The 26,561-nt window shown below is 37.3% G+C and overlaps 3 protein-coding genes across 4 annotated transcripts; 2 read left to right on the top strand and 1 right to left on the bottom strand.

Moving 5' to 3' along the window:
- Window positions 1-6,445: 6,445 nt before the first annotated feature.
- Window positions 6,446-9,268, top strand: LOC131956464 (uncharacterized). The gene is made up of 3 exons (XM_059320913.1): window positions 6,446-6,678; window positions 6,784-6,841; window positions 8,304-9,268. Exons 2-3 carry the CDS (start codon window positions 6,799-6,801, stop codon window positions 9,218-9,220), a joined length of 960 nt encoding a protein of 319 aa, XP_059176896.1. The 5' UTR covers window positions 6,446-6,678; window positions 6,784-6,798; the 3' UTR covers window positions 9,221-9,268.
- Window positions 9,269-15,880: 6,612 nt separating this feature from the next.
- LOC131956465 (uncharacterized) lies at window positions 15,881-19,389 on the bottom strand. Its single transcript, XM_059320915.1, has 3 exons — window positions 19,292-19,389; window positions 17,557-17,633; window positions 15,881-17,230 (listed from the first exon to the last, which is right to left on the bottom strand). The coding sequence occupies exons 2-3, from the start codon at window positions 17,597-17,599 to the stop codon at window positions 16,287-16,289; spliced, it is 987 nt and encodes a 328-aa protein (XP_059176898.1). The 5' UTR covers window positions 17,600-17,633; window positions 19,292-19,389; the 3' UTR covers window positions 15,881-16,286.
- A 1,819-nt stretch (window positions 19,390-21,208) lies between these two features.
- On the top strand, window positions 21,209-26,561 carry LOC131956466 (uncharacterized). 2 transcript variants are annotated; one of them, XM_059320917.1, is made up of 3 exons: window positions 21,209-21,240; window positions 22,374-22,485; window positions 24,464-26,561. In XM_059320917.1, the coding sequence occupies exons 2-3, from the start codon at window positions 22,452-22,454 to the stop codon at window positions 25,360-25,362; spliced, it is 933 nt and encodes a 310-aa protein (XP_059176900.1). In that variant the 5' UTR covers window positions 21,209-21,240; window positions 22,374-22,451; the 3' UTR covers window positions 25,363-26,561. The 2 variants fall into 2 exon arrangements, with proteins under 2 accessions (XP_059176900.1, XP_059176899.1); XM_059320916.1 differs by lacking the exon at window positions 21,209-21,240 and adding an exon at window positions 21,962-22,122.

The raw sequence follows: 26,561 nt of genomic DNA, 5'->3' as shown, positions 1-26,561 counted from the left end.
ATGCAGCATTTAGCAGTTTTAGAAATGTGAAAATACGGCAAGGAATTTTAAAGTTAAATACAACTAGAGGCGTTGCGACCCTTCCCGGGGACAAACTTTCAAACTTTCGATTTGCACCCCCCTCAAGTTTTTCTCTATATATTTTGCTATTTTTTGCCTTGGTGTCACCCCCCTAAATGGTGTCACCCGGTGCGGTCCGCACCCCCGCCCCCCCCCCCCCCCTCGCTACGCCCCTGAATACAACTAAATAAGACAGAGATGTTTACATTTCCGATTTTAAAAGAGTTTGAAAACAAAAATATATGAGCTCAAGCACTATAATGTGTAATTATTATACTAGGATGATTTAATATATTTAACCGTGTATTTTAAAGCAGGCAAAATACCGAGGTCTTACTGATGGGGTTAAAAATTCATTGTAAGAAAGGTAACTTCTATTAGATATCATTGGGAAAAAAACATTATGCTGCAAAAGGATATTATTTTTTTCTTCAACACGATTTAGTATTTTCAGCTTAAACATTAAAAAATATCTTTATTAATTACTTCGCTATTCTGACATAGTGTTCACATTATTGTAGACTGATTTTTTATCAATTAAATATACAGATATATAAAATGTTTTAATTTAAAAACATTAAAAACATAAGTTGCTAATTGTGCTGTTAAACAAGCAGCTACAATGTTTGATTAATTTAGATATAATTTGTTGTTGCCTCGTTAGAAAACAATAAAGAACATCGTTAACATTTGAGAACAGAATGGCATCACTCGATGGAAACGACGACGGTGATATAAAACCAGGTATGTAACTCATCTATTGACACAATTATAGCTTTTATAACTTACATTTAGGTAAAAAAAAAAAAAAAAAAAAATACCGATGATTATTTGTAATTTTAGTAAGCAACAAGTTTACCGGTCTGTATGTTATGTTATTGTAAACATCAATTTTTATAACACTGTAGTTAAATATTTGTATAATGATTAAATTTCGACTCTGAAAATTTTAAAGGATAATAAGTGCAGGTCTAAATAATAATTATTCATTAAAACAGGTCATCATGATACAGAGATTTGTTACGAATGCGAAGCTGAATTAGACAAGCACCATCAGGATTGTAAGAAGAACCCCGGCCATGTTAACTTTATACCTATACAAGATTTTGATTACGATCATCTCCCTGAACGTTACCAGGATCTGGACATGATGCAAGTGATCCAGTCCTTGGCAGCTCTTACTGTTAAGTTGAAGGTCAATCGAGGTAGTAAAGACCGTCCTGAGCACTCTTCTTTTTTTATTGGGGGTTTCCCGTTTTATACGAAGGATGGAAATAAATCAATGAGATTTGGAACTGGGAAGATCGAAAATGCCTGTACCAAGATTCGCATGCAAGGTGGGCCTAATGCGACTTGCCCGTGTGAAACCTGCAAAACCTCAGGTAAACGGGTGAATGAGTGGGGGGAGGTAAGTGTTGTGACAGCCACACATGTTGTGTTTGATGAGGAAGAAGCTAAAAAGACCACAGTGTTTATAGACTGGGCGGACGAGAAAACTCCTAGTGTAACCTTGAATGGAACTCATATGGAGAGCAGTAGCGTGGAGGGAGACAGGTGTGAATTTATATGTGTGACACACGACTTAGAGCTGATCACAAAGCTTCAAGACATGATTGAGAAGTTTAAGGAAAATTACAGACTTGTAAAAGAGAGATACATTTACAATCAATCTGCCAAGGAAGAAAACTTGGTCGTTATTGTGTCACATCCACACGGCAAAGCTAAAAAAGTCACTGTTGGTCGCGTCAATAAAGAAGTAAAATGGAAGAATGGCATGACATTCACCAAGTACTCCTACACAGCACCCACCTGCCCAGGCAGCAGCGGCGCCCCCGTGTTTGTAATGGGGTACAACGGGTGGTACCTACACACCCACGGGGGAACTAATCCGACAGAAAATTTTAGCGGAGTGAGTTTCTGGTTTTCTTAACCTTACAGCTCAAACAATCATAGACGACGTGACCAAGGAATCACTTCGAAATAGTATATATTTATATTCGAGTCAATTATATTTATAAGCCTAATTTGTCATTATCTATGTCTAATAATGTTTTGGATATATAATTTACTTGTTGAAATATAGTAACATTGATAAGATTCCAAGTGAAAATAACCATTGCTAATTATTCCAAATAAAATCCCTATCGACTAGTTTATCCTTTTATTAAAGCTGTTTATTCTGCTTTTTTACTTTTTATTTGCGAAATACATATTACGGAATCGACACTTAACATTTTATTATTACGGAAAGAAAGGAAATACAAAAAAAAAAATGTATTGTTTATTTTTACATTTAATTGAGGACAAGGATGATTTTTTTCTAGTCGACTTTTGTGTAACAACAAATGTATTTAGCAGATATTAGTCCGTCATCTTAACTTCAAAGTAGCTTGCATTTGCAATAAAGTATTGAAACACCATTAAAGGAAATTTATTTGTACTTATTTGATTTTCATTTTGCAAAACAATTGAGCCTCTCTCAACAATATTATTTTAGTTCTTAAATTATTTGCAATTTCGTATGCCCACGTCTTGAATAAATGCAAATTATTTTACGTTGTCAAAACTAGTTAAATGCAGTTTGAAGAAGAGAGAATAAAGTAGACATGTCAAATGTTTGAAGTGTTAGAAAGCTGAGCTTTTAGTTAGTAGTTAGTTAGTTCTGGTAGAGGGCTCACATTCTAGCCAGAACGTTTACTAACAGAGTTTCTTCCAGCCATCTTCCAGGCAAGGCCCCCCCACCCCCCCACCCCCCCCCCCCCCCCAAAATAAAATTCTACTGCACCTCCCCCCCCCCCGAACGAAATGAAATTTATATAATTTATATAGAAAATATATACTTTTAACAGTGTCCGCCCCCCCCCCCCCCGAAGAAAATCTACCACCTCCCACCCCCCCCCCCCCCCGAAAATTTTAAGTGCCCCCCCCCCCCCGGAGAAAAAAGTCTGGAAGAAACACTGTTTACTAAGCATGTCTAAAAGACCATAGCACTGCAAGGTACACACAACACATGTAATGAAATTAGTATACTGGAAACATATTCTGAGAAAACTGATTAACGATTGATGACATCCATGTGAGGAGCGGGGTATGATAATTTCGCACAAAGAATACGCGTGTGGACAAGAAGGAGCGAAGAAGGGGTCAGAAGTAAAAGTTATGTCGGCGTTACGATTGGACGACCCCTTAATTAATCCCTTAATTGACAATGCACAGATTTAAGAACGGTTTTATCAGCAGTTCTTGTTAGTATACTATGGTTGCGGTTGCCTGAGTGGGATGTTTGTTTTATTCTGTGAGATCAGGCCGTTTTCCAACGGAAAACCGGGTCGTCTAGTTTGCATTATAGATACTACATCCTTGTACAGTAACCTATAACTGTTAGTGGGCCTATTTTTAATTTTTATTTTCTCAAAAATCTGCCGGAGGACGGGGGTGAATGGCTGAAAGAAATAGAAGGGAAAATGCCTTCACTCGTCTGACTACGACAGTAATTTTTACTAGACGGAAAACCCGTTCACATTTTCTCTGAATAGCTGATGTTGTTAAAAATATGAACTGTAAAACTAAAGAATCCATACTATTTATACACCAAGATCTGTTTACCCTGTGTGGTTGTGGTAATTTAAACCTTCAACACAGCAGCCCTCCAGTGGATTTTAGTTTATTTAAATATTGGGTTTGGTAAGGCTTTTCCGTTTCTCTCTCTCTCTCTCTCTCTCTCTCTGTTACGGGTCATTTGAGGTCAGGGTAGAATAGGATAGAATAGTCTCGAACTTAGGGGGGAGTGCGCGTGTGAGTTGAGTTCACCCTACTGTGTATTAACCCCGGTGTGTTTATGTATTGTAATCCCAAGGTCGAATGCGGGTATAAAAGGGCGAGTGAACGATTGTAGGGGGTCAGCGCGGGTTATTTGGTAGCGGCTAGGACGAGGGCTATGCTGGAATGAATATATATTTGAGTAGGAATAAAAGTATTGAAGTAAACACGAATCGTCTCTTGAGTTTAAACCAACCCGAACGTAACACACTCTCTCTCTCTCTTCCGTCGATTCCCCTGTATCGCCCCCCCCCCCCTTTTTTTTTCTCTGACTCATCGATATCCTCTCCTTTTAGCGCAATTTCCATTCTGGTTAGCGCAATTTCCATTCTGGAGAATTGCGTTTATTAACCCGTCATTTCTGGATGTATGAATGTATGAATGGATGTGTGTCCGCAGCTTTAAGTCGTATCTCCTCCTCAACGAAGCAATATCGAGGACTAGTTCCAAAAGCAATTATGTTAAGCAAGTTACGAGGATAAACATAGGCCATAAAAATTCCGGGTTTCTTTCATGGATTTCCCGGAAAAGCCAAAAAACCTCGAAAAAATGCAGTTTTTTTGCCCATATCTCGGCAACCAGACCACTTAGCGACTTGAAACATGTACCAATCGATTCCTGCCATAATTTAGAACAATATTACCGAGAAAGTTTTCAAAAATATCCTTTCGTTCGGTCACAAAATGTTTTTTGAATTAATTAAAATTTGGACCGAACTAGTAGGCATGTTTATCCAACCACACCATACGCGTCATCACGTTCAATAGCTGCGCCGTCACGTTCAATGGCTGCGCCATCACGTTCGGTAGCTAGGCGCGCAATGGTTTTTAGTCATGTAACTCTATTGTAAATAAAACATGTAAAATACTGAAAAAAAAAATTAATAAAAAACGTTTTAATAACTAACCAATGGTTTTACTAACCCTGCTCTTGATTTACGCTACGACAGAGCTATTTTTAGATTACATAAGGATATTGCGCTAAAATTGTCACTAGACTTTTTAATTACCTTGTTTTACTCTATTTCTGTCTCTTCAACACACTCTCAAACGCTTCTCACTTCAAAAGTTTCTTCAATTTTTTTTTCTTTTTTCTTTTATTTCTTTTATTTATTTTGAAACACAGTTACTTGTTACTGGTTGATGTTCTGTGAATATATGTGTGCGAAGATATCTTCTTTTTAATTGTATCACATGTATAAGAAATAGTTCATGCTTTACACAACGGAGACCAACATTTCTAGAGGCAGCTACGAATGTAAAGGTTTTCTATGCTATATTTGATACCGTTTTGTGAACACACGGACACGCCTTACGGGTGATCCGATGCGTAACGCAACACATAAGACAAACAACCACAAACGGGTTACAAAACAAGACTGAATGAAAACAAAGGCTGGTCAAAACTAAAATAATTTAATAATATCTACACTAGCTACACCTAAAACAGTCTATTCTAAACACAAAACACACAGGCAGAGTTCCTTCCAGGCATTCTATCGCCCCCCCCCCCCCCCGAACGAAATGAAATTTATATAATTTATATAGAAAATATATACTTTTAACAGTGTCCGCCCCCCCCCCCCTCCGAAGAAAGTCTACCGCCCCCCCCCCCCTCCGAAAATTTCAAGTGCCACCCCCCCCCCCCGGAGAAAAAAGTCTGGAAGAAACACTGCACACAGGATAGTAAAACTACGATACAGTGGCTAAATACTAGTATAGACCTAACTTATACTAGCCTTGGAGATATGGACATATTTGAGGCCATCACACACGTTTTCATACACCTTATATACCCTTTCATAAACTGGTACCAACCGGACTATTACAACTCACAGCACGAGAACAAACAGGGACAAACGGAATAGGGTAACAGGTACAAACAACATTTACCCCATTCATCCCCTTTCACTCGTTCACTGTGTACAGTCCTCCATCGTTTTCATTTGATAAGCACATATCTAACATACTAAATGCCACAAAGAAAATCGTCTGTTTATCGTAAATTAATATTAATTTTTGTTTTAATTACTGCATTTAGGTTACCACTTATATAATCTATATATATAATTCTCTTCTGGGATCAGTTAGAAAACAAGCTGCAAGCGCGCCTTTGCAGTCCCCTCTCTTTCTCTCTATCACTATCACTACCACCCCCACCCCACCCCCACATGATCTGGTGAGCGGTGTTCACTCTGTTTACATTTTACAATCATAGAGACGGGTTTGGTGACGGCTGTTAGGGGCAGATAATTGAGTTTGAAACGATTTTAAACTTAGAGGAGGTAACTAAGAGGAGGCTGCTTTCACGTGGGGGGGGGGGGGGGGTTGTGTTTTTAAGCAAATATTTTCAATGGCAGCATTGGTACTGTCGAATTCACAAATTATAAATTACTGAAAAGTAGAAAAAAAAAACAACTAAATAGTGGCGTATGATACGCAGCGGGTCGGCTCGTAATTTTAAAATGAACTAAAACGATATCGCTACACTATGCGAAGACTTCGTCCTATGAGATAATTATAGAATGTATTTGAAAGAAAAGCTCAGCAGATATTACATTTAAAAAGCCTACGTATTTTAGTATAGCCTCAGCTGTACAAGGATGTAAATAAAAAGTTTGCTGGGATTTCAAGTCCCCAGATCCACTGCTGTTTCTCAGAGACCCTACGCCTCTATTGACTAGCTAGCTGTGCGCTTCACCGATATAAAAACGCAGTAAACTTTAATCGCAGCCTTCTCCAGAATCACACGCCGTTAAGTGGACCTAAACACTTGTACGTGGTGTTTTGATAGAAACAGGTGAGTTTCTCTGTTCACAAAATCTATGCTGTTTCATTTATTTTTTTTTTTAAAATAACATTGCACATGTTACAATAGGTAAGTTCTTATATATTCCATCACCAGCTATTTAAAAAGAAAATGGCGACGCAAGCAGAAACCGACAGCGATGAAATTAAACGAGGTATGTAGCACACTCGTGTGTCGGTTGTATGTTTTCAGTTCGAACCCTGGGCTATATATGAGTGATAGGGTGGGTTATTAAAATCACTTATGTATTTCTGAGTTGATAAATAATGCAATTCCTAATAACCTCATGTTGAGTTTATAGATCTCAAGATTATAATATGACACAGAGATATTTACAAAGTGTATTACTACTACGCCAAGTATAGACAGGTAAAGATTAGAGTCTTTAAAAAGGCAGCAGTATTGAGAATTGGTTTAAATGAACTCACTTTTCAGCCCTCTATTATAAACAGTTATGTATTCTCGGCTTCGAGTTTAACTAAAGATATGTTGAGAGATTTGCGTACATGATTTAAATCTATCATTTGGGTTGTAGTTGGTGGAGAGGTAGTATACAACAGTGCTCTGTTACAGTGTTTTAGATATTTGAATTCCCCTCGTTAACCTAGATCAGGGGTCTCCAAACTACGGCCCGCGGGCCGCATCCAGCCCGTGAAGAGCTCTCATCCGGCCCGCGGAGATCTTTTTGTCCAAGGAAAAATCGTTTGTTGGTGATGGCTGAGGAACTTTGCTCAGAAAAATCAAAGACATGCCTGGAAGAAACTGGCCCCCGAACTGAAAATTGATAGTTAATGCGGCCCTCGGACTGAAAAGTTTGGAGACCCCTGCCCTAAATGATAATTACATTGGTTTGGTAAATAGATAGACACGACAAGGAACTACTGTTTTATGGTTGATACTAACACTACACTGTGTTTTAAATGATTATTTTACAATGTATGTAATTTTCAAGATTAGTTTTATGTTTTTTTACAACCGTCGTGTTGCAAAAACAGAATAATGTCGAGGTTTTGTGGACGGACAGTGACTGGAGGAAAGGAGTTTATTTGATGTGTTGCAGCGTGTTTACACATGCGACATGTATACTGTACAAGTCTAGAACCAAAACTTCGCCATAAGTTAATTTCATCAGACCTTCTTTAGGGGGGGGGGGGTCGGGTACTCACTTATTTGCGAAGTGTTTATTATTTTCGGACAAAAATATTATACATGTAGCAAGTGTAAACGTGGTATTGCATAATATTACTAGGGTTAGTAAGAAAAAAAATGGTACACAGCATACTATGGAATAATGGTGGCAGTGTTTCTTCCAGACTTTTTTCTCGGGGGGCACTTGCGATTTTCGGGGGGCGGTAGACTTTCTTCGGGAGGGGGGGGGCAGACACTGTTAAAAGTATATATTTTCTATATAAATTATATAAATTTCCTTTCGTTCGGCGGGGCGGTAGAATTTTTTCGGGGGGGGGGGGGGGCAAAGCCCACCCCCCCCCCCCCCCTCCCCCGGAGAGATGCCTGGAAGAAACTCTGAATGGTGGAGAGTAAAATATGTCTTATTTTTTGTGTATATAATGTAACATGTTGAAATTCACTTTTTTTTGTCATTTTACATCCAACAGGCCATCATGAAACAGAAGTCTGTTACGCAGGTGAAGCAGATTTAGACAAGCACGAAGCCAAGTGTGAGAAACATCCAGGCCACGAAGAGTTCATCCCCGCAGGCGAATTCAAGTATGAAAATCTTCCAGAACGCTATCGAGATCCGACGGTACTGAATATTGTCAAGTCTCTGGCCGCGTTAACGGTCAAGGTGAAGGTCACTTACGTTAGTACGGAACGTCCAAAGCGCGCCAGCTTTTATACAGGGGATTACCCGTTTTATCAGGAGAGAGGAACATCGCTGATCAGGTACGGCACAGGTCGAATTGAAGACGTTTATTTTAATTTCGGTCCGACGGTGAAAATGAAACATCCAGAATCTTGTCCATGTGAACTGTGCATTCAGAATGGGGAACCGCTGAAAGAATGTGGGGTGATTATTGTAGTCACATCAATGCAGCTGGTGTTTGATGGGGAAGAGGCAACAAACACACAGGTTTTTCTGGAATGGGAGGACAATACGACTCTCACTTTTGTTGGTTCGTACATGAATAGCAGGAGGAAGGACGGAGACAGAGTGGAAATGGCATGTGTGACTTACGATCTTGAGTTTGCAAAAAAGCTTAAAGATATGACACGAGCGTTTTTTCAGGACCATAGGTCTATCAAGATGAAGTATCATCGAAACAACCTTGCTAGGGAAGAAAACGTGGTGTTTATAGTATCCTTTCCTCACGGCAAATCTAAAAAGGTCTCCATCGGTTATGTGATTAAAGAAATATCCTGGAAATATACAGTGAGATACACCAAGTACTCCTACACTGCACCCACCTGTCCAGGCAGCAGCGGCGCCCCAGTTTTTGTAATGGGGTACAATGGGTGCTATGTACACACCCACGCAGGGAGGAATAAAGTTGAGAATTTCAGCGGTGAGTGATGCTGGATTTCTCCAAATCCTAGCACTCGTCCAGCAAAAAATACTACAGCTAAAACTATTAAAATTACATTTTTTTACAAGCTTTTATTTAGTTCTCAACGTCTGTTTGTTTGTGGGTTTGTGGTATATCTTGTAACTCAATTTTGACCCACTAATGCAGTGATTTCGTTAAAACTTTCCATATACGTTCCACTTTGATGACAATACAATAATATGTATTTTTTAATTTAATTAGATAATTAATTAGTCGGTAAAATTAATTAAACTTTTTCAAAACTAAGGGGGGGGGGGGGGGGATAACAATATTAAAATCAAGCGATCATTCGATAGATTCCTAAATTCCAAAACACAAGTGGATATAACTAGCTAGACTCAATCACCCTTTAAAGTAACAAGCTTTTCAATGCATTGAAAATAAGTAAATAAAACTAATTAGCTTTCTTTCATAAAAGCTTTGGTTGCTAAAATAATTATGTAAAAGATCGCATGAGCGACCAAAGCTTTTCTGCTATAAAGGTTTTTTAAAATATTTGATTTATCTGAGTATTAGTAAAAAGAATTAATCAATGTAACCATTTGTAAAACATGAAGAGGTTTACTTTCTTGACTTCAAAATATAAAAGTTAAATTTTGGAGATTGATCTCACGAAATTTAAGGCAATATTCTGAGACGAAACTCACGAAAATCCTGACTTTTTTGTAAATGTTTTGGGTTCTTCATCTTTGTTTAAATTTAGAAAAAAAAAGAACTGTTATAAGAATTTCCTTTTACAATGTATATAGAATGCAGTTTTTCAACATAATATAAATGAAACAACTATCGCTTTTCCCCAACGTTTTTGGTTTTCTACAATCATATAGTATTTATCGTTGAAAAGATAGATTTCTTCTTCATTAGGTAATAGTCTTTTCCGTAAGCACGGAAACGACCGAAGCTTTCTATAGGCTTTACAAATTAAACAGAAAAAGATTTTTTGTTATTTTTTTTTTTGCTTTTCTTTTTTTTTCTTATTAATATTTCCGTTCCCACCTCATTTTCTGTAATTTTTCTTTATTAACCATAACACTTTTGTCACAAGAAAAATGTGATAGATTTCATTGAAAAACGTAAATAATTTTTAAAAAATATGCAGATTCGTTTACTTCATATTTTAATTATTAATGAAACCTAAACAAACAATAAATATAATACAACAATCTATAAATCATGTATTTTTTAATGTTTTTTTTTGATAATTTAAATTGACAAACAGTATTTCTAAATATAGTTTTATGTACAACAAACTCCACAACTAACAAAGTTTTTGTTTTATTTTATTAAAATAAAGCAGGAATTATCTCCGCTAAACTTCCTCGTATATTACATTTTTTTTAAATATAATAGTATCGCACAGAAAAAAAGAATTGTGCACTAAATAAACGTAAAAAATGTGTGTATTTTAGAGCGACCAATTAGTGCGCATAACGGAAAAATTTATGCGTTTTTAAAAGGTTAATTAAATTTCTAATTCAGCAACATTTTATGTCATACTACATTGTCATCGAGTCTAGACATAAGTGAAAATGTTTTGAAGAAATCGGTCTTGCAGAAATATTTTTTTTTTCAGAAAACAAAAATAGCAAAATGTCAGACTTCCATTCACCGGAACTAATTCAAACATTTAAATAATCAAGAAAATAAGATCTTGTATTAAATTATAAAATTTCGTTTACCTAACTAAAACGGTATTAAAGTTATAGGTATTTTAGTAAATGGGAATAAAGTAGCACTTCTGGTTGCTAAAAAAAAGTAAAGTTTCCCTTTCAAACCTGACGGTCTATTTGGCAAGTGAAGTAGAGTTCACTTGTTTCTGTGACCTCGGCATATAAAGAGATAATGTGGTCAGCACTATGCCCAGCAGCCTTTACTTTCCCTAACGTGAGCTAGGTACCCATTAGAGTTGGGTGGACTCAGGGACGGTCTACTGACTTGAACCCGGATTCGAACTCGAGACTTACGGGTTAGCGGTCCAGCTCTCTACCGCTAGACCACTCTGTCCCATTTCCGGTTGCTGAAGTTCACTGAAAAATTGTAAGAAGTCAAAGTATAAAATATTATACATAAAATATATGAAATTTCATCTACATAAATTAAACAGTAAATAAGTCTTAGTGTTTACCCGGAAATAGTAAAAAAAATATAACTCCCGTTTACCGGAAGTAGTTCAAAGTCTGAAAGCAACATGCGCATATAATGTAATACTAACTAGTGACGTTTTTTACATGTACCTTAAATGTTACTGTCTTTCGAGCAAGCGGAAATAGAGTAGGCACCAAATCCGATTAGGGGTCGTCCACAAATGACGTCACACTCGTAGCGGGGAGGGGTTGGTCCGTAATTTTGTGTGTGACGGTGTGTGATGAGGGGGAGGGGGGGGGTTCAGAAGGTGCGACGTCACACTTTTGCATTATGAAAAAGCAATGTTAGAAAATGAATTTTAGGAGTTATTTCGCGTTACAAAAAACTGTTTTAATAAATTGTATTAGGAAGATTAAAACACTCTATTTTGACAGAGTTCAGACAAGATTTTAGAAAAATATCGATGTATAAAAAAATTCAACTGCAATTTTAAGGTTGGGTTGTAGGCTGAGGTGGGATGTCATTTTAGGGGGGGGGGGGGGGGCTGGCTTTTTGTGACGACGTGTGACGGAGGGGAGGCGGGAGGTAAAAATCGTCAAAAAAGCGTGACGTCATTTATGGATGACCCCCTAACCGGAAATCGTTCAAAAGTTGATAAAGAACTATTTCGATATGATACTTAAATATAAAATTTCGTCAACTTAACTGAAACGGTGTTCATGTTATCGTATTCATAGATAAACACATTTACAAAAATAAGTTTTTCGAAACTATGACGTGTTAAACGTCTGATATGTGGGAAATCTCGATTTCATTTGCACGATTACAATACTTCATCTATATTTCATATACGAGAAACTAAAAATTATTAAAACAGACTAAAGATAGTTGTTGTGTTTGTGTTGTACGTTCAAAACATAATCAGTGTTTCTTCCAGACTTTTTTCTCCGTGGGGGGGGGGGGGGGCACTTGAAATTTTCGGGGGGCGGTAGACTTTCTTCGGGGGGGGGGGCGGACACTGTTAAAAGTATATATTTTCTATATAAATTATATAAATTTCATTTCGTTCGGGGGGGGGGGGGGGAAGGCGGTAGAATTTTTTCGGGGGGGGGGGGGGCAAAGCAAAGAGATGCCTGGAAGAAACTGAACATAATACTACACACGGCAAGATGTTATTTGAAAAACCCATTCTTCCGGTTTCTGTGTCTTTCCCAGCTCTTTCGGTTTTCGTCTGTAGATTACAGAAAAGTGTCTGGCACTCTACACTGGTCTATGAGAACCCTAATTGCTTAACAATACTCGACTATTTTCAGAAACTAACCACGCCTTTTAAAATAAACATATCACGTTTACCACGAAACCAATATCATTAAATATTTGAATGTTGACATAAGTGCCATACTCTTCAGCGAACAGCACGTTCGAATGGAACTTTAGATTACACGGTGAAGACTACAGTCTACAACCTTCGAACCGAAACTACATGAATCACAAGTGTGCGCTGTTAAATATAACTTTTCAGTTTCTTAAAATCTGGAACAAGTTTTAACCAAAATCGTTATGTTATATATATATATACATAAATATATATACATACACACACACACACACATATAAATATATATATATATATATATATATATATATATATATATATATATATATATATATATATATATATATATATATATATATATATATATATAAAAGCTATATGTCTCTATCGCTATTGTTACCAATTTCGTGTTTTCTTGTGCTTGGTGGGGTGGTAGTGGTGTCGATAGAGTATCATAGGTTAAGTTAGCTTATCGTTTCACGTCTGACATAGGTCACTGATCTATAACATATAAAATACATTCATTGCAAAAGCCTTAGAGACCTATGATATCAAGGTTAAGCTAGACTCAGTAAAAGTATGTTACTTTATAATGCTATTCGGCATCACTGGGTGTATGGCCTCCCAGTAAAGGTCATCGACCAGGGCGCAAGAGTTCCTAGATGGACTTCAACGGTCACATGTTCGTGACCATGACGCGCAACCTAGATAGAGGCATCCGGCTGTTGTCATGCAGGGAGAGGGGTGGGCGTTGCCGCGAGACCACTATGTTGCGCCCCAACAACCCCACCAAAAGTTATTTAGTAGTGTAAGTTGCTATTATAGCTTGTCTACATCTAACTCTCTTCACTTTTATAAATATTTTTAGACAGATGTCTTACATAAGGACCACATTTCACACAAACTACCCCTCCCTTACAGTTTCAAAACAGGCAGTGCAATGCATCGGTAGATAGAGGAGGAGAGGGGTGGGGTGGAGGATAAAAATTCATGGTAGGCTCTATACCACCAAGTCAAGCGGATAGAAAACTTGGGACAACAAATGCACGATTTTCTTCCCTCTGTTAAGTTTTTTTTTAAATAAATGAGAAACAGGGGGAGAGCGAGAGAGAGAAAGAGAAAAATAGGCATAAAGAGATCTTTTGAAAACTAAATTTTCTATTTAAGTACGCGTAGAACAGTTCGGTGGAGATGTAAACGATTCAAATGTGCATTCATTTTAATGCAAAATCATGAATGTATTGGAAATCCGTCTATTCAAAGTGATAGTTGTCAAGCAAATATTTACGGTTCAGATTTCTGTATCGTCCATTCTCTGTGGAATGTTTTATTTTAAAAGGATAATAGTCTGAACATGTTAGTGTTGTTGCAAGTGTATTCTATTCGTGAAAGGTTACGGTTCAGTTTTTCTTCGAGATTTTTACTTGGTTTACCTAACAATAAATGTTGTGTTTAAAAGAAACAAAGGAAATGAATATTTACATTTATCCTAAACACGAGTTATCCATGTAGTCGAGATCATAAGTTGTCCAGGGTAAACAGGGGTTCTACGTGCGTATGCTATTGACTAGGGTTGACAGGTGACACCGTTCAAATATTCAAATATTTCCGACAAAACTTTTTCTAGAAAATTCTTTTATTTCGTTTTAACCTCTAGTCGAATGCTCTGAACGTTCAAAACGCAATAGCAATTATTATAGAGCACCGTAGCTCTATCCGCCTTTATATGGAGTGAACAACGACCAGTAAAGCCGAGATCAAATAGAGATGTGAATTAGATGGTTTATCATTGTGGAGAGTTGTGGAAACTAGCCCAAGAAAGAAATGCTACCATATGAGACATACCAAGAAAATAGTACAAGAATAAAAGGCTTCCTCTGAGGAGTAATTAGCATATGAAAGATGAGTTACCACTGTTGCAAATTGGAGAAACTGAAAGATGGGTTACCACTGGGGACAGTTGTAGAAACTAGCACAAGAAAGATGGGTTACCACTGGGGACAGTTGGAAGAAACTAGCACAAGACAGATGGGTTACCACTGGGGACAGTTGTAGAAACTAGCACAAGAAAGATGGGTTACCATTGGGGACAGTTGTAGAAACTAGCACAAGAAAGATGGGTTACCACTGGGGACAGTTGGAAGAAACTAGCACAAGACAGATGGGTTACCACTGGGGACAGTTGGAGAAACTAGCACAAGAAAGATGGGTTACCATGGGGACAGTTGGAAAAACTAGCACAAGAAAGATGGGTTACCACTGGGGACAGTTGGAGAAACCTTAGCGACAGCTGGACGTTTATTATTATTGGCCAATGTCATAACTGTAATGAGAAGCTAATAAATAACCTACGTAACGTATGCTATAATAATTAACCTAATCATTGATTATTTTCATAATTTATTAACAAGAAAGAAATAGTTTCTTTTTTTTTTCTTATTGTTTTATGTATTGACATGCTGTGTGTTTTCCAAACAATCAGTAAACCTAATATTCCTGTCTTAAAATGATTGATTTATATTACACTTCGGCTTTTTAAGATATAAATAAATAACAGTGTAAAGGAACTGTTAGAAAGTTATGAAAATAAAATAGATATAAAAAAATTTCTACGAATAAAATCTCATAAAATTTGCTAAATTAACGACCTTATACTCTTTTGAAAATTAGATATCTGCTGTTCATTTTTGTTGTAATATATCATCATCATCATCATTCCTTTGTGGCTCCTGGGGAGCAAAGGGCTGCAACCACACATTTCCATCTGACTCGGTTTTGGGCTGCTCCCTTTATCTGTGCCCATGTGTGCCCAGCTGTTGTCGCCTCTTCTTCAACCGTTCTTCTCCATGTCTTCCTTGGCCGGCCCACCCTCCGTTTTCCCTGGGGATTCCAATCCAAAGCTTGTTTTGCGATGTTTTCTTTTTTATGTAATATATCACATTTGGTAAATTAAACCCTTATACTTAGATAGAGAAATGTCCATTTAGCTTATATGTGGTTACAGTGATACTTATACTCATTAAAATATATTAAACTAATTGTTTTATTTTTTTTTAAAACTAACTCGAACAATGTTATGTCTAAAGCTAATATTTATTTAATTAATCATGTATTTATTATAAAATAATAAGAAATATAGAGAATATGTAGGATAGGTTATACTAAACAAAACGAAAATAAATGAAAAAACTGTTTTTAACAGCACGATAACATTGTTTTAAAAAAGAGATATACATTATTATTTGCTCTTTAAATAACGACAAATAAGAGATTGAAATAGTTTTTGCTGTTAGGCTGTAAATAAAATAAACTTTAAATTACTTTTTCATTCCTTATCTTTTTATGTTGAGAGTTGCATGATTAAGAAAATCAGTGACGTTCCAAGCTGACATTTTCAACTTTATTTTTCTTGTGCTAGTTTCTCCGACTGTCCCCAGTGGTAACCCATCTTTCTTGTGCTAGTTTCTCTAACTGTCCCCAGTGATAACCCATCTTTCTTGTGCTAGTTTCTCCAAGTGTCCCCAGCGGTAACCCATTTTTCTTGCGTTAATTAAATAGTTTTAAAAATAAGTTTTTCATTCCTGATCGTTTTAAGTTGAGAGTTTGCAAGATTAAAAATACGAATGGGCTTCCCCGCTAAAATTTTCATCTTTATTCGCCCCTGCATGGGTGTGCATCATAATTCCATTGTACCCCATTACAAATACTGGGGCGCCGCTGCTGCCTGGGCAGGTGGGTGCCGTGTACGTGTACCTGCTAAAGGTCAAGTCAGCTTTAAAGTTCGTTTCCTTAACGACAAGGCCAAGCGAGATCTTTTTAGCTTTACCATGTGGATGTGACACTACGATTACCAAGTTTTCTTTTTTAGCAGAGTGATTGTAAATATATTTGATCTTCACTAATCTGTATTGCTCCCGAAATGTATCTATCACCTGCTGAAGTTTTTTCACCACTTCTAAGTCGTGTGTCACACAGATAACCTCACACCTGTCTCCCTCTACACTACAGCTCTCCACGCGTGTTCCCTTCAAGGTTGCACCAGGAGTTTTCTCGTCAGCCAAATCTACGATAACTTCGGTCTTTTTTGCTTCTTCCTCATCAAACACAACATGTATGGCTGTCACAACTTTTATCTCCCCCCACAGATCGACTGGATTACTTGAGGTTTTGCATATGTCACATGGACAGATTTCTAAAGGTACATATTCCGAAGCTGTAAGGTTTCCCTTCTTAATGAAAGCAGACTCGATCTTGCCAGTTCCAATTCGTATTGATTTACCTCCACCATCTTTATAAAATGGAAAACCCCCGGTATAGAAGGAAGCATATGGAGGTCTTTCCTTACTAGTGCACTTGACTTTCAGCTTAACAGTGAGTGCTGCCAACGACTGGATCACTTGCATCATGTCTAGATCCTGATAACGTTCAGGGAGATGATCGTAATCAAAATCTTTTATAGGTATAAAGTTAACATGGCCGGGGTTCTTCTTACAGTCCTGTTGGTGCTTATCTAATTCAAATTCGCCTTCGTAACAGACTTCTGTTTCATGATGGCCTGTTTTAAACGGGTGAAAATTTTACATCTAAGATTATATATTTTTTTTTAAATTTTAGCATTCTTAAAAAAACACAAACATTAAAATTAAAAGTAAATAACATATTACAAGAATGCAATAATTGCGGTGCTATATGGTAAGGATCCCATCAAAATAATATATTCTTCTTCGCCTTTTTAAAAAACATTTCCCATCTGAGCAGAAGCTAGTTTCAAAATTTTTACAGTATAACACAGCCCAGTATATTCATATCGAACTTGAATGCATGATTCAATCATGACTTTACATTCTTACTTTGAATCTCGGCACAGGACGAATGACATACCTGGTTTTATATCATCGCCTTCACTTTTTGTAGGTGTAGCCATTGTCTTTTCCGGTTACTCCGCCGTTAAAACTTTTCTGAAAATACAATTGACATTTTATTGATAACGTTTTATTTTGAAGTCTTAACAAGATATTCTTAGGGCAAATATAATAGCATTGACATTTCTAAAACTTTTGGAAAAAACATTGTCTTGGTAGAAACAATTTACATAAAAACGAATTATCCCTTGTGCTAACAGTTATTGTTTCACTACGACTATAACGCACGCAAGAATAATAAAGCGGAAGTGATCTCCACTAAAATTCTCGAATATTCTTATAGATATAGACATGTTTGTTAATCAGGTTTTAGATTTTTAAAAAAAATATATAATAGAGACTTGTAGAAAAAAGAATTGCGCACCAAGTGAATGGCAAACAATATCTGTATAATAGTGCAGAATATTAGTACTTTAAAAATTCATATTCGTTTTTGGAGAAATCGGAAATAGCGAAAATTATTACTTGCAGTCAACGGGAATTACTCAAAATTTGACAGACGGTAGACAATTAGATTTTTTACTTACATTTTAAACATCGTCTATCTATCTAAAACAACACTCAAGTTATAGGCTTTGGAAAATTCAAAGTAGAATAAGTTTCGCTTCCCATTACGGGAAAAGTTGATACAGAACTACGAATTTGATATAATGCTTATACATGAAATTTCACTAACCTAGCTGTAACGGTACTCAAGTTATCGTGTTTACGGACATACAGACATACACACATACATACACACATTCACACACACACACACACACAGACATACGGACAAAATCGCTAAATTATGTATTTCCGACTCATGGAGGTGTAAAAAAAAACCGAGATTTCTGAAAATCTCGATTTCGATTTTTTGCACGATTACAATACAAGAAAGTAAAAATTGGAAATGTGAGATAATATCATTTCTAAAAAGTATATTTTTCTCTCCTCAACACACATAGATGAAAATGCACTCTCCGCCTTCTCCCATTGTCATCAAACGAATGTATACCCGATCAGCGTGGTAATTTACCGATGTTATTACGCACTTATTGTAGACCTAAGGAAAAGAAAACATACGAGCCGACCCGCGGTGTATCATACGCCGCTATTTAGTTGTTTTTTCTACTTTTCAGTAATTCATAATTTGTGAATTCGACAGTATTACGCAATGCTGCCACTGAAAATATTTGCTTTAAAATACTAACCCCCCCCCCCCCCCCCCGTGAAAGCAGCCTCCTCTTAGTTACCTCCTCTAAGTTTAAAATCGTTTCAAACTAAATTATCTGCCCCTAATAACCGTCACTAAACCCGGCTCTACGATTTGTAAACATTTAACGTGAACTACAGCTCACCAAATCATGTGGGGGAGGGGCGGGTGGGGGAGGGGCGGATGGGGGGAGGGTTAGCGATAGAGAGGAAGAGAGGGGACTGCAAGGCGCGCTTGCAGCTTGTTTTCTAACGTCTCCCAGAAGAGAATTATATTTATAGATTTTCTGTATTTATTGTTTGTCATGCATAACGTTACGCCTCGATATTAAAAAAAAATTGCCTAATATATAAACCAATATCTTAAATATACTCTATATATATATTTTATGGGAACAAAGAAAATTGTTTATTTTGTCCAATTATTCTTTGCAATTAATATTAATTAATAAAATTGTCGTGGAAAAAATGTATACGTTTAGTATAGAAAAGAAACCTACGTTTGGTGCACTGAAAAGACAGGCGTCACTTTGTAGCACACAGTGTGTTCGTATTGCTTGTGGTTCAAGGTAGACAAATCTGATAGTCAACAGGTTTTATAGAGCAGTTATTACAGGGAAAACCAGTCAAGCGAGGCGAAGGTAAAACCACATCTCAAAATCGCTGTGTGACTGAACACCTTATACTTCAGCAAACATCAGGTGTTTTTTTTTACATCCGGGTAAGATTTTTTTTCTTTCTATAGTCTGTTTCTTTTATTTGATTTTCATTTATGTCACAAGACTTCTAATGTGTACATTAGTAGAATGACTTATCATAGTACGAACATATTTTTTCTACAGACTCTATCTGCCGAAGAGATATAATAAATGTAATTTAGCTTTTGGATTATTTAAACATCTGTTTAGTATTTCTCTGCGAAAGTTAAACAATTTATCTTCCTATTTTGCATGCTAACTAGTTATAATGTACACTTTTTCATGATGATAATTACTAAATTATAATAATTATTTTTAGATTTAATTTGTGGACTGTAAATAAAAGGTAAAAAATTGCACTGAAAAAAGTTTGCGTCTTTAAATTAGGGACTAATGAACTACGAGTATACGAATAACTGTATTGCTTTTTTTTTAAAACGTTATAAATCATTGTTTCATTGTTTTAATACAGCGTTTAGTGGGATAATCCATTATAAGATGTAAAGTAATTAAATAAAGTAGTGGTAAAACTAGACAGAAGTTGTTTCAAAAGCAGGGCTACAGTTTGGACAAGAAGCAACACGCAGCCGTACAGCACACCTGTATTAGCTGGCCGATACGGTTGGGTGGGTTGGAGGTAAACCAAGGTTCGACGTGTGGTGGTGTACAGGTGTTCGTGACCTCATTAACCTGTGTAAAACCTGACGCTGTCTGACAAGGGTTCTCCTAAACACCAACAGCACCTTACAGTATCATCTCAGTGGGTTTTTTTTACTGCAGCATTGCTATAAGGATATGGGCTGAAATGTAGTTAAGGTTGATTTCCAAGGTCACGTACAGGGTCGGATTCTTAGTGTGTTTTATGATCAAGTCTAAGCAAAATGACGTTGTTTAGGGACGGAATTACACTTAGGTACAGAGAAAACCTTCTGATATTGTAGGCGTTATCTAGATCTGTAGTAATAGACTCGAGAGAGTGATTATGTTTTGTCATATTATCCATGCATGTGACTTGATATGGTTCAGATGACAATGATTCTAACATTACATTGTTTGCTTTTAAAAATGGAATGTAAAAAAAAAACAACTGTTCTTGTTAAGTTGTCATGATGTGTCATGAGATGCAATTCATGACATTTCTTGTTTTATGTTAGTCTCCACGACCCGTTGGGTCTTTATTTCAGTCTCACTTTTTATGTTATGTTTTAAAACTGCAGTTTCCTGTAATACTATTTAGCCAATATTACAGCATTCCATGGTACTATTTAGCCTATATTAAAGTCTCCCATAGTACTCTAGCCTATATTAGTCTCCCATGGTACTCTAGCCTATATTAAAGTCTCCAATGGTACTCTAGCCTATATTAAAGTCTCCCATAGTACTCTAGCATATATTAAAGTCTCCCATTGTACTCTAGCCTATATTAAAGTCTCTCATGGTTCCAAATATTCTATATTACAGCCTCCCCTCCAATGACCCTTCTTAATTTCAAGTGTCAGAACTCACTCAAGGCTAAATAAACTACAGAAGGGGACACAACCACTACTGTTACAGACACAGAACACCTGAAAACTTTACGTAGCTCGCTGCGCCCTGGTGATTTTCAATCCATTTCGATCTCGACAATTGGAATTCCCACACCCAACCCTAGTCTATTTCTGGCGTCTTGGTAAAGGCAGAGGATACAAGTGGTCTAAATATAAGCTGTGGTCATAATAAACTTTTCGTTGTTCAACTTTAAAATGACACAGGTAAGACACGTAAGACAAGCGTTTTACTTTTTTTATTTTGATACGTCTGTATGGCGTTCCGAACGAACAGTGGTCAGATTAACTGTTTGGATCATATAGACAGTTAAAGAATAACTTTAAAACTTAGAATTATCGTTCTTTAGCGTACGTAACACATATAAGATTTTGATTGTTACTTAGTTCGAGTGAGATACGCTTTCAAAAACAACATGATAAGTCTAATATTTAGTGGTGTTTGGTGACTGTGTTGGTGTTTGTAAAACTTAAGCTACCTTACACAGCCCGATTGTGTTTTCAATATTTTTTTATCTATATTGTCTAGTAAATAAATCATTAAAAAAACAAAAACAAAAAATAACCGGTAAGTTGCATTATTTTAACTTTCAGTTATCCAGATCGGTTTAACTCTGTACTATATTATTTACGGATTTATATGTTCTCTAGTTTCTCCAATGACATAGGTAAGGTATATTTTTAATAATGTATTGATCTAACACCCCTCTTTTACGATGTTTCTATTTTTAGGGTTTTTATCGGGCACTGCTATAATTTACTTGCCTGGTAATTTATTTTAGCGTTCCCTTATATGTCTGTCTTGCGCCAAATTCTGTTGCTATCACTCGAACACCCTCTCGACACTCCCCCCCCCCCCTCCCCCCTCACAAGAAGTTACGATGTTGAAATCTTTGTGAAGCTAAAAAAAGCCTCTCGCGAACTCGTTACACTAAGTATGTGTTAATTAACCCCATTATACTTCCTGGTTTGTGTGATGCGAGTAGTTCTCTTACCATCATCTACGGTGGACTCTTCTAATATGTGTGTGCTTGTTTCTAGAACAAATACTATTCTATAAATACTTTTAGTCTTAGGACCAGTATAAAGGTTAGTTCTGTGGTCAGATATAATGTAGAATTTTGTGTTACAGAGGTCGTTAGCTTTGATATTAACAAGATATAATAATTTTTAACTTACTACCTCTAACACCCTACTTTATAAAGAAGGTTATATTATCGGATACTGGTATCTCAGATGTAAGAAAGCTGTAATTTACAACTGTAATTTATTCATGTGTCTGCATTCTCGTGTGACTGTTGTAAAATATTTTAATATATTTTAATGTTATTTTGTTGCAGTTACTATTTCATCATAATGTTACGATTCATCTAATATATTCAGACCCAACGTTATTTTGAGGTCAGAGCTAGCAAGACATGGATGATTTGAATGAGGAAAATGCATTTAGAGGTAAGAATCTTTGCATTTTCTTCCTTCAATCAAACACATTTAAAAACCTATAATTACAAGATGTTAAATATATAAAGTTACAATAAAATACATGTTTAGCTAAAATTGTAAATAAAAACCGGTGCATCTTTTGTAAATATTTCTGCACATTTTGTGACCAACGCCAGTAGCGTAGCGAGGGGGGGCGGGGACATATGTCCCCAGGCGCCGACCTTAGGGGTCGCCACAATGGGTTGGAAAAATAAATTGAAAGGTTGAGAGGTGTGAAAATCGAAAGTTTGACGGGGGGGGGGGGGGGGGTGTGCAAATTAAATCTTGAGGGGAGGGGTGCAAATCGTAATATTGTGGGGGGGGGTGTAATTCGAAATCTTGAGGGGGTTGCAAATCGAAAAGTTTGTCCCCAGGCGCCGGGAAGGGTCGCTACGCCTCTGACCAACGCTGTTACTGTAACACCTCCTTAGTGGGTTAATAAGTGATAGTCAACCACTTAGGGTCTCAGTGATTCTCACTCTGTGTCAAATCTGTAGCCCCGGGATGTCACGAAAGTATTCAGAAAGAGATTAGAAATAAGAACCGCTATCGAGCATAATCACAATACGAAATTCTAATGCAATCAGTTACGTCCCTCTATTAATTTTGATACAGCTAACATTAGTTAAATTAGTTGGTCATATATATATATATATATATATATATATATATATATATATATATATATATATATATATATATATATATATATATAATATATATGACAAAAAACGTGGGTACGTTCACCATCAAATTTCCCGACCCATCTGCCCGACCCACGTTTTTTGTCATCAAATGTATGAACAGTCATCACAAGAACCTGCACAGCTCGATGAAGCACAAAATCTACGAGCAGTCATTGGTAGATCCCCTAGGGTCGGAAGAAAAATTTATTTTCTACTTTTTAGTCCACAAGAAAAACGTGGTTTTTTAAAAAGTTTTTTTAAGTATTTTATATTCTCCTTTTTAGTCCGTTGCTACACATGAAAAACGTGGTTTTTAAAAAGTTTTTATATAGTTTATTTTCTACTTTATCTAATGACTTGATTAAGTATGACTTGACTAAGTGTTTTTAAATACATAAAGCTTTAGAGGATTTTTTAGGTACCCATCAGAGTTGGGTGGACTCAGGGACGGTCTACTGACTTAAACCCGGATTCGAACTCGAGACTAACGGGTTAGCAGTCCAACTCTCTACCGCTAGACCACTGATAAAACCTCTTAATTTTGTTTTGATAAATCTGGATTGATAATTTATTTTTGCTTTAGAAATCATGTCCTCAATTTTAGGGTCCTTGGGGCGTAATTTAATTAAACTAATTTAGGTCTCTAATTGCTAGTTTTTATGATTGCATCTGAAATTGTTAGGCGAAAATAGCCTGCATGCCGAATTTCAGATGTCTAGAGCAATCAGAAGTGGGCTAATTTTCGTTGTCAATTTTAACAACAAACCCACAAACAAACAAACGCGAAGCTGAGTTAAGAAAAAACGTGTTAAAAAATAGAAAATAAAACAACTAAATAGCGGCTTATGATTCGCCGCCGGTCGGCTCGTTTATTATATTTTTTTATTATATTAGTGTATTTAAAAGCAAGTAAAAACTTATTTTTGTTTTTATACATATGTATAAGTAAACCCTATTTAGCATCTTATTCCAAACTGAATTTGTTTGGGACTGCGTGGTCGAATGATAGAGCGTACGACTGCTTACTGTTCGAGTCCATATGTCATTCCTGAGTCCACTCATCTCTGATGGGTACCTGACACACGTAGAAACTAAAAGCGGCTTGATTTAGCCCATACCACACTATTCGTTCGTATGCCGCGTTCACAGAAAAAGGGTACCTCTTTAACTGTAAAGTACAAAGGATTTTTTAAAATATTTTTTTTCACTCTATGCTTTCCTTATATTTATTAATGTATGCCCTTATTGTTATGTGATTTCAGGAACTCACGAGGTAGACGACAGTGGCGAGGGCTGCCCTCACGTTTTAGACTGCACCAAAAACCCGAACCACGAGAACTTTATTCCCATCGATGAGTTCAACATCGGACATCTTCCAGCGCGCTATCAGGACCAGGACATGCTTGACGTCATCAGGACACAGGCTGACCTCACCGTCATGGTCACGGTCAACTCAACAAGTCCCCGAAGACCTGATTTTTACCTGGGGGTCGATTTGACGTCTAAAAATAGCAGCTACCCCGCAACCAGAAGCGGAACAGGTCGCGTCAGGGGAGGTTATGAATGTGTAGGTCAAGGTCACTGTGTTTGTGTTAACTGTGAACATTCGAAACATCCGAGCCTGAAGTGGGGGAAAATCCGAGTGCTCACCGCGACGCATGTTGTGTTTGACGAAAGCGAGGCTATAAACACGACATGTGTTCTAGGTTTCAACAACAGCAGCAGTTGTGTAACGAAGTTAAAAGTCTGTGATATGAGCAAAGCCGACGTTAAGGGCGACCTGGCCAGGCTGACGTGTGTCACGTGTGACATGGATTTAATCAACAGTTTAAACGAAACCGTCAGCCGATTCTACAACTTGTGTAATGTTGTGAATAAAAAATACCATCGGTTCGTTAACCTGGATAAATTAATTGTTATAGTTTCCCACCCCCATCGGTGGCCTAAGCATGTGTCCGTGGGTCAGTGGATTACCAGGCAGGAACGGACGGATGAGCACGACCGTTCGTTGAAGTGGACTAAGTACACGTACACAGCGTGTACATGCCCGGGTAGCAGCGGGGCTCCTGTGTACAAGCTTGGCACGGACAGGTTTTATTACTTTCACCCTCACAGTGGGACCAACAGCAATGTGAACTTTAGCGGGGAGGGTTGGGAGTGACTTCAGTTAGACTGTTTGAATAGTAGTACCAACAGCAATGTGAACTTTAGCGGGGAGGGTTGGGAGTGACTTCAGTTAGACTGTTTGAACAATTCAGGCAGTGGTACCAACAGCAATGTGAACTTTAGCGGGGAGGGTTGGGAGTGACTTCAGTTAGACTGTTTGAACAATTCAGGCAGTGGTACCAACAGCAATGTGAACTTTAGCGGGGAGGGTTGGGAGTGACTTCAGTTAGACTGAACATTTCAGTCAAAAGGTACCAACAGCAATGTGAACTTTAGCGGGGAGGGTTGGGAGTGACTTCAGTTAGACTGTTTGAACAATTCAGGCAGTGGTACCAACAGCAATGTGAACTTTAGCGGGGAGGGTTGGGAGTGACTTCAGTTAGACTGAACATTTCAGTCAAAAGGTACCAACAGCGATGTGAACTTTAGTGGGGAGGGTTGGGAGTGACTTCAGTTAGACTGAACATTTCAGTCAAAAGGTACCAACAGCGATGTGAACTTTAGTGGGGAGGGTTGGGAGTAACTTCAGTTAGACTACTTAGTCAAAATATACCAACAGCAATGTGAACTTTAGCGGGGAAGGTTGGGAGTGACTTCAGTTAGACTACTTAGTCAAAATATACCAACAGCAATGTGAACTTTAGCGGGGAGGGTTGGGAGTAACTTCAGTTAGACTACTTAGTCAACATATACCAACAGCAATGTGAACTTTAGCGGGGAGGGTTGGGAGTAACTTCAGTTAGACTACTTAGTCAAAATATACCAAAAGCAATGTGAACTTTAGCGGGGAGGGTTGGGAGTAACTTCAGTTAGACTACTTAGTCAAAATATACCAACAGCAATGTGAACTTTAGCGGGGAAGGTTGGGAGTGACTTCAGTTAGACTACTTAGTCAAAATATACCAACAGCAATGTGAACTTTAGCGGGGAGGGTTGGGAGTAACTTCAGTTAGACTACTTAGTCAAAATATACCAAAAGCAATGTGAACTTTAGCGGGGAGGGTTGGGAGTGACTTCAGTTAGACTACTTAGTCAAAATATACCAACAGCAATGTGAACTTTAGCGGGGAGGGTTGGGAGTGACTTCAGTTAGACTACTTAGTCAAAATATACCAACAGCAATGTGAACTTTAGCGGGGAAGGTTGGGAATAACTTCAGGTAGACTACTTAGTCAAAATATACCAACAGCAATG

Source organism: Physella acuta, unplaced genomic scaffold (assembly GCF_028476545.2).
Source record: "Physella acuta isolate Inbredline_101_S28 unplaced genomic scaffold, ASM2847654v3 ptg001151l, whole genome shotgun sequence".
Taxonomy (NCBI): domain Eukaryota; kingdom Metazoa; phylum Mollusca; class Gastropoda; family Physidae; genus Physella; species Physella acuta.
This window is presented reverse-complemented; position numbering and strand designations above follow the sequence as displayed.

Coding starts and splice junctions, on each gene's coding strand:
- LOC131956464 (XM_059320913.1), top strand. CDS start 6,799: ATGGCGACGCAAGCAGAAACCGACAGCGATGAAATTAAACGAG. Junction 6,842..8,303: donor CAGCGATGAAATTAAACGAG/GTATGTAGCACA, acceptor TACATCCAACAG/GCCATCATGAAACAGAAGTC.
- LOC131956465 (XM_059320915.1), bottom strand. CDS start 17,599: ATGGCTACACCTACAAAAAGTGAAGGCGATGATATAAAACCAG. Junction 17,231..17,556: donor AGGCGATGATATAAAACCAG/GTATGTCATTCG, acceptor CGTTTAAAACAG/GCCATCATGAAACAGAAGTC.
- LOC131956466 (XM_059320917.1), top strand. CDS start 22,452: ATGGATGATTTGAATGAGGAAAATGCATTTAGAG. Junction 22,486..24,463: donor TGAGGAAAATGCATTTAGAG/GTAAGAATCTTT, acceptor ATGTGATTTCAG/GAACTCACGAGGTAGACGAC.